This window comes from Myotis lucifugus, unplaced genomic scaffold (assembly GCF_000147115.1).
Source record: "Myotis lucifugus unplaced genomic scaffold, Myoluc2.0 scaffold_60, whole genome shotgun sequence".
Lineage (NCBI taxonomy): Eukaryota > Metazoa > Chordata > Mammalia > Chiroptera > Vespertilionidae > Myotis > Myotis lucifugus.
The window spans coordinates 3,779,015-3,791,774 of NW_005871108.1; the positions used below are offsets into that span (position 1 = coordinate 3,779,015).

The window sequence follows — 12,760 nt, forward strand, 5'->3', positions numbered from 1 at the left end:
CCATGGCGATCAAAGCCCGCGCGGCCCCAGGTGGCAGGCGGCGGCGGCGGCGCGGACCCATGGCGGCAGGCCGCGGCGAGAGCTCGATCCCGCTCCGGATCCCGCTCCGCCCCCGGCCGCCGCTGCCTGCAAAGTCCCGGCCACTTTTGCGCGCCAAATCCTTTTTGCCGCGAAAGAGCCACGAGCCGCCGAGCGCTGCCACTATTGGCTGTCCAGGCAGTGACGGAGGCGACGGCGACGGCGTCCATTGGCTGCAGCGTGCCGGACCGGCGGCGGAGGGCGGGACAGGGCAGCGGTGCGAGGAGGGCCGGCCAATCGCAGGACGGGGCGCGCGCAGGCTTTGTCGGGGCGGTGCCAGGCGCGTTCGCAATCCCCGCCCCCAGCTGGGGCGTCCCCTGCGCGAGGTGTGGTGGTCTGACTTGCGCTTCACACTCATCACCCTGCCCGTCCCGTGGAGACCTTTTGGACGAAACGTCCGGTGTGTACATCTCATCGTCGGCAGACCCTACTTGACCCCCGACACCTCCACACACACCTGTAGCCCCAGCGCACTCTAGCCAGATCTCTAGAAATTGCTCCTCCTTTTTTCTGGGTTCTCAGGCCCACGTCCTATGCCTCAGACACATCTCCCATCCTTGCCCCACGTGTGCCATTGACTTTAAAATCCTACCACCAGCCCTAGCCGGTCTGGCTCAGTAGATAGCATCGGCCTGCGGACTGAAGGGTCCCGGGTTCAATTCTGGACAAGGGCACAAGCCCAGGTTCTGAGCTCCGATCCCCAATAGGGGGCGTGCAGGAGGCAGCTGTTCAATGAGTCTCTCTCCCCATTGATGTTTCTCTCTCTCCCTTTCTCTCTGAAATCAATAAAAATCTATTTTTAAAAAAAAATTTTAATCCTGCGCCAGTGGTTCTCAACCTTCCTAATGCCGCGACCCTTTAACACAGTTCCTCATGTTGTGGTGACCCTCAACCATAAAATTTTTTCGTTGCTACTTCATAACTGTAATTTTGCTACTGTTATGAATCGTAATGTAAATATCTGATATGCTATATGTGTTTTCCAATGGTCGCGACCCACAGGTTGAGAACCGCTGGATCCCTCTCAAAGTAGAAGGGGATTTGCCAGGAAATGGGGAGGATGTCCATCCCAATAACAGTTGGGGTTTTCCTGCAAGCCCCCTTTTATCTTCTATAGAGGCCCAGCCTGCCCCATGGGGGGTGGAGGGGGGGGCCCAACGGGAGGGAGGGGGTGGGGAGGTTGACTGCCACATGCCAAGCACTATACTGATTGCTGGAGAAGGAAGACATAGTTATTGTTGGCCCATTTTATGATGAGGAAACTGAAGCCCACAGGACATGAGCTTACCTAGCAGGTGAAAAGTCTATTATTCAGGCTTGGTAGGCCAAAGCCAGGGGTTTTCCAAAGCCCTGCCTTCTCCAAAGTATTCAAGTACACACCCTCCCAGGTCGAAGCAGGTGCCCTCCTTCCCACAATCCCTCTTCCCCTGCTCAGCGGAAAGGAGTGAATTCCCAGTGTGAAAGCAAAGGAGAGATAAGGGCCTTCTGTATCTATTAATACCCACTTGAAAGCAGCAAAGGCCTGATAGATGGGACTCCTTGGCCCTAAGCCTGGCTGATCCTGACAAGGCTGTTCTCAATGTCAACAGTTCTCTTCAGGCTGGCAGGCTTCCAAAAAATCCACAATTACTGGCAGCCACTTCCATGGATGATCTCCTTTCAACCTGATAATCCCTAAGTGAAGTTTTTTTATCCACAGGGTGCAGGGAGAAGGAGGCTCAGAGAGGGGCACTCAAAGGTCAAGGTAACACAGCATAACTGCGATGGGAACTTAGCCTGTTCCACAGCAAAACCTAGGTAGGGCCTGCCCTTCATACCCTGCCACCCTCTGTAAATACCCTAAGAGCGGGCTCAGGGCTGTCAAGATTATAATGTGTGGTTTACAAAAGGTATTATGGTAGATAACGGCTTAATTAATAGGTGCTTACCCCTATCACCACTTCTACCAACTCCTACTCTATAGGAGTCCAAAGAAGTGGAAGCTCCTGGGCCCAGGATCCTCAGCCTGGAAACATCTTCCCCTTGATTCTCTCCAAGAGGCAGGATTGTGTAGAAATAGCATGAGCTTCTAAATCAGGGTATGAAAACAGGAACGTTGGTCTGTGTGACCTGACAAGTCAATTCACTTCCTCTGAGCCGCACTCATTTATTCTGCATATATTTATTGAACACCTACTGTGTGTCACAGATTGTGCTAGGTGCTGGGAGACAACTGGAAGCAAAAGAGATCCACCTCTGATAGCTGGAGCTCACAGTCCAGTGAAAGAGTCAGAATTGTTTTTATGGACCTACACAGTGTGTTTGTTAAGAAGTTTGATAAATGACACAAAGAAGCCAAAGGTATTTATTCCACATATGCCACCTCTCCTAAACATACAATGACTTAATTTTTGTTTATTGATTTTTAAAGAGAGAGGCGGGGGAAGGGGGGAGGAACATCAATTTGCTGATTCACTTATTCATTCACTCATTAGTTGCTTCTTGCATGTGCCCTGATGGGAATAGAACCTGCTCAGAGAGGGGCACTGCATCCTTGGCATATGGGATCAATGCTCTAACCAACTGAGCTACCTGGCCAGGGCTGTGGTAACTTAATTTTATTAAGGGCACAGAGACATCCATTGTTAAGTTCCGGCAGAGGGAGGTGGCAAATTCTGCAACATCAATCACAGTTGTCTTGAATGATCCCTTGTTGCTACAATGAGGTCTCTGACTGACAGTTTACTGTCCCTGGACATGTTCTGTCATGGTGTCAGCTCTGGCTGTGTCTGAACACAGACCCCTTACCCATCCAAGAGGCCGTCTGTCATAGGTTCAAACCTTGGAGTCACACAGACCCCAACTGTGTAGCTTGGCTAGATGACCTTGAGTAAGTGATTTACCCTCTTGAAGAGCTTTGCTTGCTCCATCAGTAGAACAAGGGGCAAGGCTCCTTTACAGAATGGGTGTCAGAGGAAGTGAGAAAATGGCAAGCAGAGTTTGCAAACAGGCCAACAGGTGTGATTTAATTTGCCTACAGAGTACTTTTTCTGAATTGTGGATTCGTTTTTTAAATTTTCTAAATTGGAAAATGCTATATAAAAATTCAAATATATGTCTTTTCTTTAAAACAGTAATATCTGGCAATACTAGCCAGGCCATCATGTCTGCCGTCCCCATTTACCCAGAGCCTTGACGTCTAGCCAGTGGTCGGCACTGCGGCTCGCGAGCCACATGCGGCTCTTTGGCCCCTTGAGTGTGGCTCTTCCACAAAATACCACGTACGGGCGCGAACGTACAGTGTGATTGAAACTTCGTGGCCCATGCGCAGAAGTCGGTATTTTGTGGAAGAGCCACGCTCAAGGGGCCAAAGAGCCGCGTGTGGCTCGCGAGCCACAGTTTGCCGACCGCTGCTCTAGGCCACAAGAGTCCCTGCTTTGCTTGCCTCACTCAGTGACCTTACTTGCCATTTCAGGTATCTGAATTTGCAAACCCTGATGCCTGTGCCTGGCACAGAGTAAACACCCAATAAATGTTAACTACTATTATTACTGCCAAGGAACCAACCAGCACCAACACAGCTCCTCTGCTTTGCAAGTGACTAAAGAGAGGTGGCCATGGAAGAGTAGGAAAAGTGGGAATTCATGGTGAAACAGAAGAGATGGGGTTTAGTGCCAGTCGACAGCTGGCTGGCTGTGTGGCCTTGGCCAAATCCTTGGCCATTAGTTCGGTCCATATATTCAGTGTGGTGTGGGCCACAGGGTCCAAGGTCCAATGTAAGCACATAGGTCTTAGGTCTATAAGCAAACCTACCTTTCTCAACCCGTTTCTCTCTGAGCTCATTCTCTGGGGACAGAAACACAAGAAAGAGCAAGGCCTCTCGAGTTGTAGACTTAGAAGCACCATACTTGCACTTCTGCTTCATTCTATTACCCAAAGCCAGGCACATGTCCAAGTCCAGAGACAGAGGCAGAGAACACTTCAAAGTTAAATGCCCAAGGGGGTGGATGCAGAGAGGGTAAAAGATCATTCAACCCATCAGCAAGACCTATCAATTCTACCTTAGAAATACTTTCCACACCTGTCCAATACTCCTTCTATCTTATTGCTACCACCACTTCAGTTCACCATGATCTCTCTTACCTATCACCACCTGACTGCTCTGTCCAAATCTTTCTTGTCCATTCCTTCTCAGACCATTCTCAATGCAGCAACGAGAATAAACTTAAAAAGAAAACTTGCTCTGACCACTCATTTAATTAAGTCTGCCAAATGGTTTCCTATTGTTCTCAGGATAAAGGTGAAAATCCTGACTAAGGCCTGAATTGTTTTCAGTTTTCAATTGAGGGGTTATTTTAAAGCAAATAGATGAACCTGGTGAAAGGGAGGAGAGTGAAGAGGGAGTGTGGGAAAGAGAGGCTTTGTAATGACTTCCATGTGAGGACAGCCTGGGAGCCCTTTCTCCAACCTCATCTCCTTCTATTCTTTCTTTCACTTTATGGTTGGAACACATCATAATTCCCCAACTTGTACACTAGTTTAAGCCTCTGGGGTCTTACTTGGACTGCTCTGTGTCCAAGTAAAGAAGTAGAGTTCTTTATCCCTTCTTTTGGTATGGCTTGAAAACCCTCTGCCTTATGCCCTAAAAAAAAGGGAGGAGAAGAGCGTAGATTGGTTTGGCTCAGTGGATAGAGCATCGGCCTGTGGACTGAAGGGTCCCAGATTCGGGTCCGAGAGCGGGCGAGAGCGAGGAGCAGGAACAGAGGGAATGGATTGTCTGTTTCATGATGTCTTGAGCCTCAACTGGAAAAACTCAAAAGCTGAGGTGATTTGCTATCTGGTGGCTATAATTATTGGAAAACTTATTCATTTGGTTGAGCTGGTATGACCTAACAAGGACTGCTGACCAAAGCACCTGTTATGGTCTCTCCATTTAATTTTGTTTACTTATGTACGATGGCCTCAGGTATACTTGCACGAGTGCTCCCACAAGCAAGGCAGAGTGTGTATTGCCTTTTATGACTCAGCCACAAAAAATCATCCAGTATCACTTCTCCAACTGTATTCATTGAAGCAGGCAAAGCTAGCCTAGAATCAAGCGACTGGAAGTTTCACATCACCTCTTCATGGGTGAGTGGCAAGGTCACCTTCAGGAAGGGAACATGGGATAGGCGATATGTTTGCTGCCCACTTTGAAAAAGACAATCTACCATAAGCTTCCCATCACATGTGGAATAAAATTCACAGTCCTAAATGGATCAATCCAATAAGAGAATAACATTTTTAAAAATTATATCTTTATTGATTTCAGAGAGGAAGAGAGAGGGAGAGAGATAGAAACATCAATGATGACAGAGAACCATTGATTGGCTGCCTCCTGCATGCCCCACACCAAGGATCAAGCCCACAACCCAGGCATGTGCCGTGACTGGGAATCGAACCGTGACCTCCTGGTTCCTAGGTCGATGCTCAACCACTGAGCTACGCCGGCTAGGCAGAGGATAACATTTTGAAAAAAAAAAATATATATATACATATATATATATTAATATTTTATTGATTTTTTACAGAGAGGAAGAGAGAGGGATAGAGAGTTAGAAACATCGATGAGAGAGAAACATCGACCAGCTGCCTCCTGCACACCTCCTTCTGGGGATGTGCCTGCAACCAAGGTACATGCCCTTGACTGGAATCGAACCTGGGACCCTTCAGTCCGCAGGCCGATGCTCTATCCACCGAGCCAAACCGGTTTTGGCATATTTTGCAAATATTTATGCAAACAACAGAGAAGCACCTAAATATATAAAGCAAATACGAATGGTATCTGTTAAAGGGAGAAACAGCAATATAATAATAGTAGGGTACATCAATATCTCACTTTCATCAATGGGTAGATCATCCAGACAGAAAAACAGTAAGGAATCATTAGACTTCAACTTCATGTTAGATCAGATGTACTTAGGCATTTACAGAACATTCCATGAAAAAGCAAGAGAACGCACATTCTCTCAAGCTCACATGGAACACTCTCAACGATAATGAAACAAGTCTCATTAAATTTAAGAAGATTGAAATCATATCAAGCATCTTTTCTGACCACAGTGGCATGAAACTAGGAATCGATTTACACAAAGAAAAGTGGTCAATTAACAAATATATGGAGATTAAATGAAGCAACCAATGGGTCAAAAAAAAATCAAAAGAAACATAAAACATGTAGAGACAAATGATAATGGAAATATAACATACCAAATTTTAAGATGCAGCAAAAGCAGTCCTAAGAGGAAATTTCTCAACAATAAATGTCAACATTAAGAAATAAGAAATCTCAAATAAACAATTTACTACGTACTTCTTGTTTGACTATCACTATCCAATCAAAGGAGACAGAGCACCTTGGAGAAGTGACTAATTCTATAACTAAGGAAGAAAATACACAAGGGCCTAGACATCTTGCAGTGCCAGAAAATGAAGAAGCACTCAAAACAACAACAAACCTCACATTGATGGGAGCATGTCGAACTGAAAGATCTTCAATTGTCAAGCCTGGAATAATTTGAGGAAAAAATAAAATTAAAATGGCATTGGATTATAACCCAAAGTATAAAATAAATATACAAAAGTCCTTATTGATATAATTTTTAAAAAAGAAATAACTTTATTGTGGAGAAATCTAAGAAACAGTGCTTCAACTAAGTGATCAAGGTCAAAATTGAAATGACCAAATCATGTTAATAGTATTCACCCTTGATATAATGTGGTTATCTTTCTGTGTGATATTACTCCCTCGAACCTATCTATAAGTCCAGGTCTATCAGAAAAATTTTAGACAAATTCTAACAGAATAATATATTACAATATAGCTGACCAGTATTCCTCAAATTGCCAAATTTCTCAAACAAGAAAAGTTTGAGAAACCATAACAGCCAAGAGGAGCCTGAGGAGATATGACAACCAAATGTAATGTGGTATCTTGGATGGGACCCTGAAACATATAAAAATATATTAGTAAAAAAAAAACAAGAAGGAAATCTCAATAAAATATTGAATTTACTTAATAATAATAATAATATATTAATATTGGTTCAAGTATTAGGAAGAATGTAGAGAAATTGGAAACTTCATGAACTTCTGGAAGGAATGTCAAATGGTTCAGCCACTTTGGAAAACAATTTGACAATTCCTCAAAAAATTGAAACATAGAGTTACCATATGACCCAGTGATTTTACTCTTAAGTATATACTCAAGTGAGCTAAAAACATATGTTGATTCAAATATTTGTAGAAGAAAGCAAATGGCAACCTTATTCATAATCACCAAAAAGTAGAAACAATCCATATGTCTATCAACAAATAAATGAATAAACAAAAGTGACATATCCTTACAATGGAATATTAATTAGCCATAAAAAGAAGGAAGTAGTGATACATGGCACCACATGGAGGAACCTTGAAAACAGTATCAGAAATGAAAGAAGTTACATATTATATGATTATATTTATATGAAATGTCCAAAATAAGCAAATCCATAAAGAAAGAAAATCTAGAAAATGGATTGCCAGAGCCTGGGAGGAAGCAGGAATGGGAGGTGGGTAATAGCTAAAGCGTATGGAGATTTTTGGGGAGAGGTGAAAATGTTCTGGAATTAGGTAGTGGTGATGGTTACACAACCTTGTGAATATACCAAAAATCACTACATTATACACTTTAAGTGGGGTAACTGTGTGGTATTTAAGTTGTATTTCAACAAAAATGCCTGAAGTGTATTTTACACTTAGAGCACATCTCGATTCAGTGTTTAATATCCACATGTAGCCACTCTATACTGAATTAGCACAATTGTACCAGTAGATCCTCATTATTCTGATAGCTCGAGTGTGTTTTGAGAATCAGTAGCATCAGCCTCACCTGGCAGCTAGTTAGAGCTGTGAAATCTCAGGCCCAGGCCAGACCCACTGCACCCGAATCTGCATTTTAACAAGATCCTCAGGTGATTTCCTTGTACACCCAACTTCGAGAAGCGCTGATTATGATCATGTTGCTGGCAGCTGACCCTGCTGAATAACTATGACTGCTCAGCAAAGAAGAAATCATTCCTTTAGTTAGATTTAAATTATCTAACATCACACAATCAGCATCTCAACTCTTTTCTACTCACCTCTCACCCCGCATGTCAGAATCCAATCTTATTTGCCCCTAATTGCTCCTTAGATTTTAGTCCACCCCTGACTGAGAGTAATTGTTTGAAATTATTCCAAGCTCAGGGTCACTGACTAAATTTTAATGACACTCTCTTTGTGTTTATAAATCTACTAAGGATGACAGTTGTTTTTTCTTTCTTTTTTAATTAAATCTGTATTGTTCAGATTATTACAGTTGTTCCTCTTTTCCCCCCCCTAGCACTCCTCCACCCGTTTCCCACCCCACCGTCCGCCCTCACCTCCCCCACCACTGTCCTCATCCATAGGTGCACGATTTTTGTCCAGTCTCTTCCTGCATCCCCCACAACCCTTTCCCCCCCAAGAATAGTCAGTCCATTCCCTTTCTATGTCCCTGATTCTATTATAATCACCAGTTTATTCTGTTCATCAGATTATTTATTCACTTGATTTTTAGATTTACTTGTTGATAGATGTGTATTTGTTGTTCATAGTTTCTATATTTACCATTTTCTTCTTCTTCCTCTTCTTAAAGGATACCTTTAAGCATTTCATATAATACTGGTTTAGTGGTGATGAACTCCTTTAGCTTTTCCTTATCTGTGAAGCTCTTTATCTGACCTTCAATTCTGAATGATAGCTTTGCTGGATAAAGTAATCTTGGTTGTAGGTTCTGGTAGTCATCACTTTGAATATTTCTTGCCACTCCCTTCTGGCCTGCAAAGCATCTGTTGAGAAATCAGCTGACAGTCGTATGGGTACTCCCTTGTAGGTAACTGACTGTCTTTCTCTTGGTGCTTTTAAGATTCTCTCTTTGTCTTTTGATCTTCCCATTTTAATGGGACGACACAGAGCATCCCGAATATGGTATAGCTCGCACCCGGCCCACCCTTCCAGCTCGCACCCGGCCCACCCTTCCAGCTCGCACCCGGCCCACCCTTCCAGCTCGCAGGCGCACTCAGCTCGCAGGCGCACTCAGCTCGCAGGCGCACTCAGCTCGCAGGTGCACTGGGCGTGCTATGGTTATATACTCCTAGTTTGATTGATTACTTGCGGGGTGTGATTAAGTAATTAATCTGAGTGAGGAGCTATGGTTATATACTCCTAGGTTGATTGATTACTCGCGGGGTGTGATTAAGTAATTAAGCTGAGTGAGGAGCCACTCGGAGCTGCCAGGTGCCCACCCTTGAGGTTTTCGCAGAACCAGCTGGGCCAGAGCCTCCGCTCCTCCCCAGGGATGAAGCTGGCAGCCTCAGCTCCTCGCACCCCCCCCCCCACGGCCAGGCCCCCTCCCCCCGATGGCCAGGGCCCCCCCCACCCCCACCCCTCCGTGCAGCCAGGCTGCTGTGGCTTCCATGACCGGGGCACAGAACTGGCCCTGCCTCGCCTGAGCTCAATCCCTGTTGGCTGTGACGCCGTTGCCCCATTTTGCTTCCATTAAAAATGTCTGTGTATTTCCAGAAGAAAAATAACAACATAAAGGGGAGGGAATAAAAGGGAAGTTATTGTATAAAATTAAAGGTGTAGTCAGTGTAAAATGGACTTTTATAACTAGATGAAGTTTTATATAAGCTCCAGTAACCACTCAGCAAAAAACCTACAATAGATTCACAAGAGAGGAGAAGGAAGATGCAAGGAAGAAAGAATTCTACCCAGAGTCTCAGAGGGTGGTGGCCCTTCTGATACCTTGATATAGGACTGTGATGCAATAAATTTCTGTTCTCTTAAAAAAAAACACAAAAAAACCCCCCACCCATGTATAACTAACCCATATGTATAAATAATGCATATATATAAATAACCCATATGTATAAGAAACCCATATGTATAAATAGCCCATATGTATAAGTATCCCATATGTATAAACAACCACTTTTTTTAGCAGGAAGCTGAGCATATCTGGCATGGTGCATATCAGGCTCTTCCCCAGATCACACTTGTTCCAGTGACCCCACAGCTATAAAGCTCCCATCCCTCCACATTATTTACTCTTTTCCTTGTGAGAATCAAGTAGAAAAACAAAGTACTATTCAGGGAGTTCAGCAAAAAGCATTTTATCAAGTGTCCTCTAATTCCTTTTCTTAAATTATTAACATAGACAGAAATGACTTTGGAAAGAGATGGGGGGAAAAAACAAAAACAAAGCAAGAACATCACCTTCCGATGATCAGTATGAAACTGCTAACCTGTTAATGATTCACTTGGGAACCAACTGAAAAAAAATTAAATTTACTGCGAATCAAAGAACATATATGCACTGAAGAGGTATGTTTCAGTTGATGAAATGGCTCCAGCAAGCAGTCTGGTGCTTGGCAGTTCATTTGCCACCTGGCATAGACCCAGAATTTTAAAAAAAGAGATTTCAACATTAATCCCTAGTGTATTTTTGTTAAAGTTCCAGATTAATCCCTAGTGTATTTTTGTTAAAGTTCCAGTTAAATAAGGTTAGAAAAGGTACACTTGTTAAAAAAATTTTTTTCCCCTTGGATAGGTAACCTGCATTACAGAATGTAAGATTTAGACTATAATCTTAAGAAATACAGGATAATTGGACCAAAGACCACCAAAAAAGATATAATTCAGACATATTGTTGAAATAAGGTAAATAAGGGAATCCTATAATCATCTCACCTCCTCCTAGAAATTTTTCCTAGTCAATAACTTGTTCCACCTTCTCAAGATTGCCTTTTAAAAAAAAATTGCATTTCACATCCTCAGTGACCCCGCCCCCCCCAAACACACACACACAAATTTTTGAACAGGAGAGAGAGAGAGAGAGAGAGAGAGAGAGAGAGAGAGAGAATGGGAGGGGCAATTTCACCTACTATACAAGGACTTGAAAACTGTCCAGCGGGCTGGCCTGCCTAGGGGCGGGAGTAATGGAAGCTTCTTCCAACAGCCAGATCCATGGAACCCTAAAAAAATAGGCTCAGTGCTCCCATGTGTGGGGTTTTGTGGATCTCCCGGTTGCCCAAAGTGGTGAGTGTGGCGATAACCTTAACTCAGGCCCTCAGAAGCAAAACCTAGCAGTCACACACAAACTCACCACATCGCTCAGGGTTGCTGGGGACCAAGACTAGTTGCTAAGGACGCTGTAAGAGCCACTCTTAGAGCCAGAATGTTGCTCTTTTAGCGTCTCCTGACTAGATTTAACCAATCAGGACCTTTAAGTGCAATTCCACCGTCCTTTCCCCGCCTTCACCACATTTGTGTTCAGTATCGAACGAATAGATGCAATTATAGGTGAAAGACCTTCATTAGCTTTAAAATATAATCATAAAACACATAGTAATGATTCTGTTTTAATACTGTACATACGTTAGCTATCCGGCAGTAGCTGCAGCGAGAACTGGAATGACAGAGCCAGTGTCCCCTCAATGCCTAAATACCTCCTCCATAGCCTCGTCCCCCAAAACATAATAATCTACACTTAAAATTAAAACAGCATACTTATACAAAGGTAGCTGTTTCTTTTAACCGAATTGCTGTTCAAAGGCTCCTTTTACATAGAAAATCTGGATCTAATGGTGGATAAACAAAACATCCAGGGTGTTCTGTGAGTATTAACCACAAGGGGGCAAATTTCAATTCAAAAGAATGCCAATTTTTGAAGATAGTATCCATTAGTATTTTCTAATTCAAATCCTTATAAAATTCCGTCTACCAAGTGACGAGCAACTTCAACTTCAAAAACACCACAAATTTTGAGGAATTCTGATTAACTTTAAAGTTAATTTACAGAGATTGTTCTTGTTAAGTAAATTGCCTTAAAATATTAAGAACTTCAAAACACTTTAACTGATGAAAACTTCAGATACATCAATCCAAAATTGTTTCTGTTCATAAGATCAGGTAAGTCTTGTGATTTTATAGCCAATTTTTATATTTTAAACAGAAAGTATTAATCCAAACCAGAATGTATAACACCAAGAGTGAACTCTTAAACTGTGAACTTTGGACAATTATGATGTGTCAAGTTCATCAATTATAACAAATACACCAAATGGTTGGTTATTGATAATGCAGGAGGCTATGCATGTGTGGGGGAAGGGAGAGTATGGGAAATCTCTGTACCTCTTATTGTGTGTGTGTGTGTGTGTGTGTGTGTAAACTCAAAACTATACTAAAATATAATAAAAATGTAAAATCAATTAATTCACTTTAAAAAGTAATAAAGTTTGAAAAAACAGGGGAAAAAAAGAAAGTTAACTTCTGTCCTAGGAACCATTTTATTAGCATTATCCTGCAGCAGTTGTGACCAGATCAATTCCACATTCTGAAGACCACAGAAGAAAAGGAAGTTGAATTGTAAGAAACAATTCCTTGCCACTGAAACTGCCAGGGAAGAGACAGAATTAGTAATTTTCTTTTTAGAATATGAAATATTTTCCGAGCTTTGAACAACCTGCTGAACAATTAACTTTAAATGAATGACTTTTACAAGATTTTATTTTTTATTTTGTGGTAGAACCCTACATGCAATCAGTATTAATCAATAAATTAATATTCACTAGACACGGCTCTACTATATACAAAAAAATAG

The 12,760-nt window shown here is 42.7% G+C and overlaps 1 protein-coding gene across 1 annotated transcript in view; it reads right to left on the reverse strand.

The window, feature by feature from the left end:
* The window catches only part of E2F1 (E2F transcription factor 1), a 10,643-nt gene extending 10,155 nt beyond the window's left edge, over positions 1–488 (reverse strand). Inside the window, 1 exon segment of the mRNA XM_014456567.1 lies at positions 58–488. Coding sequence (XP_014312053.1) covers positions 58–488 — 431 coding nt within the window.
* Between the last annotated feature and the right edge of the window lie 12,272 nt (positions 489–12,760).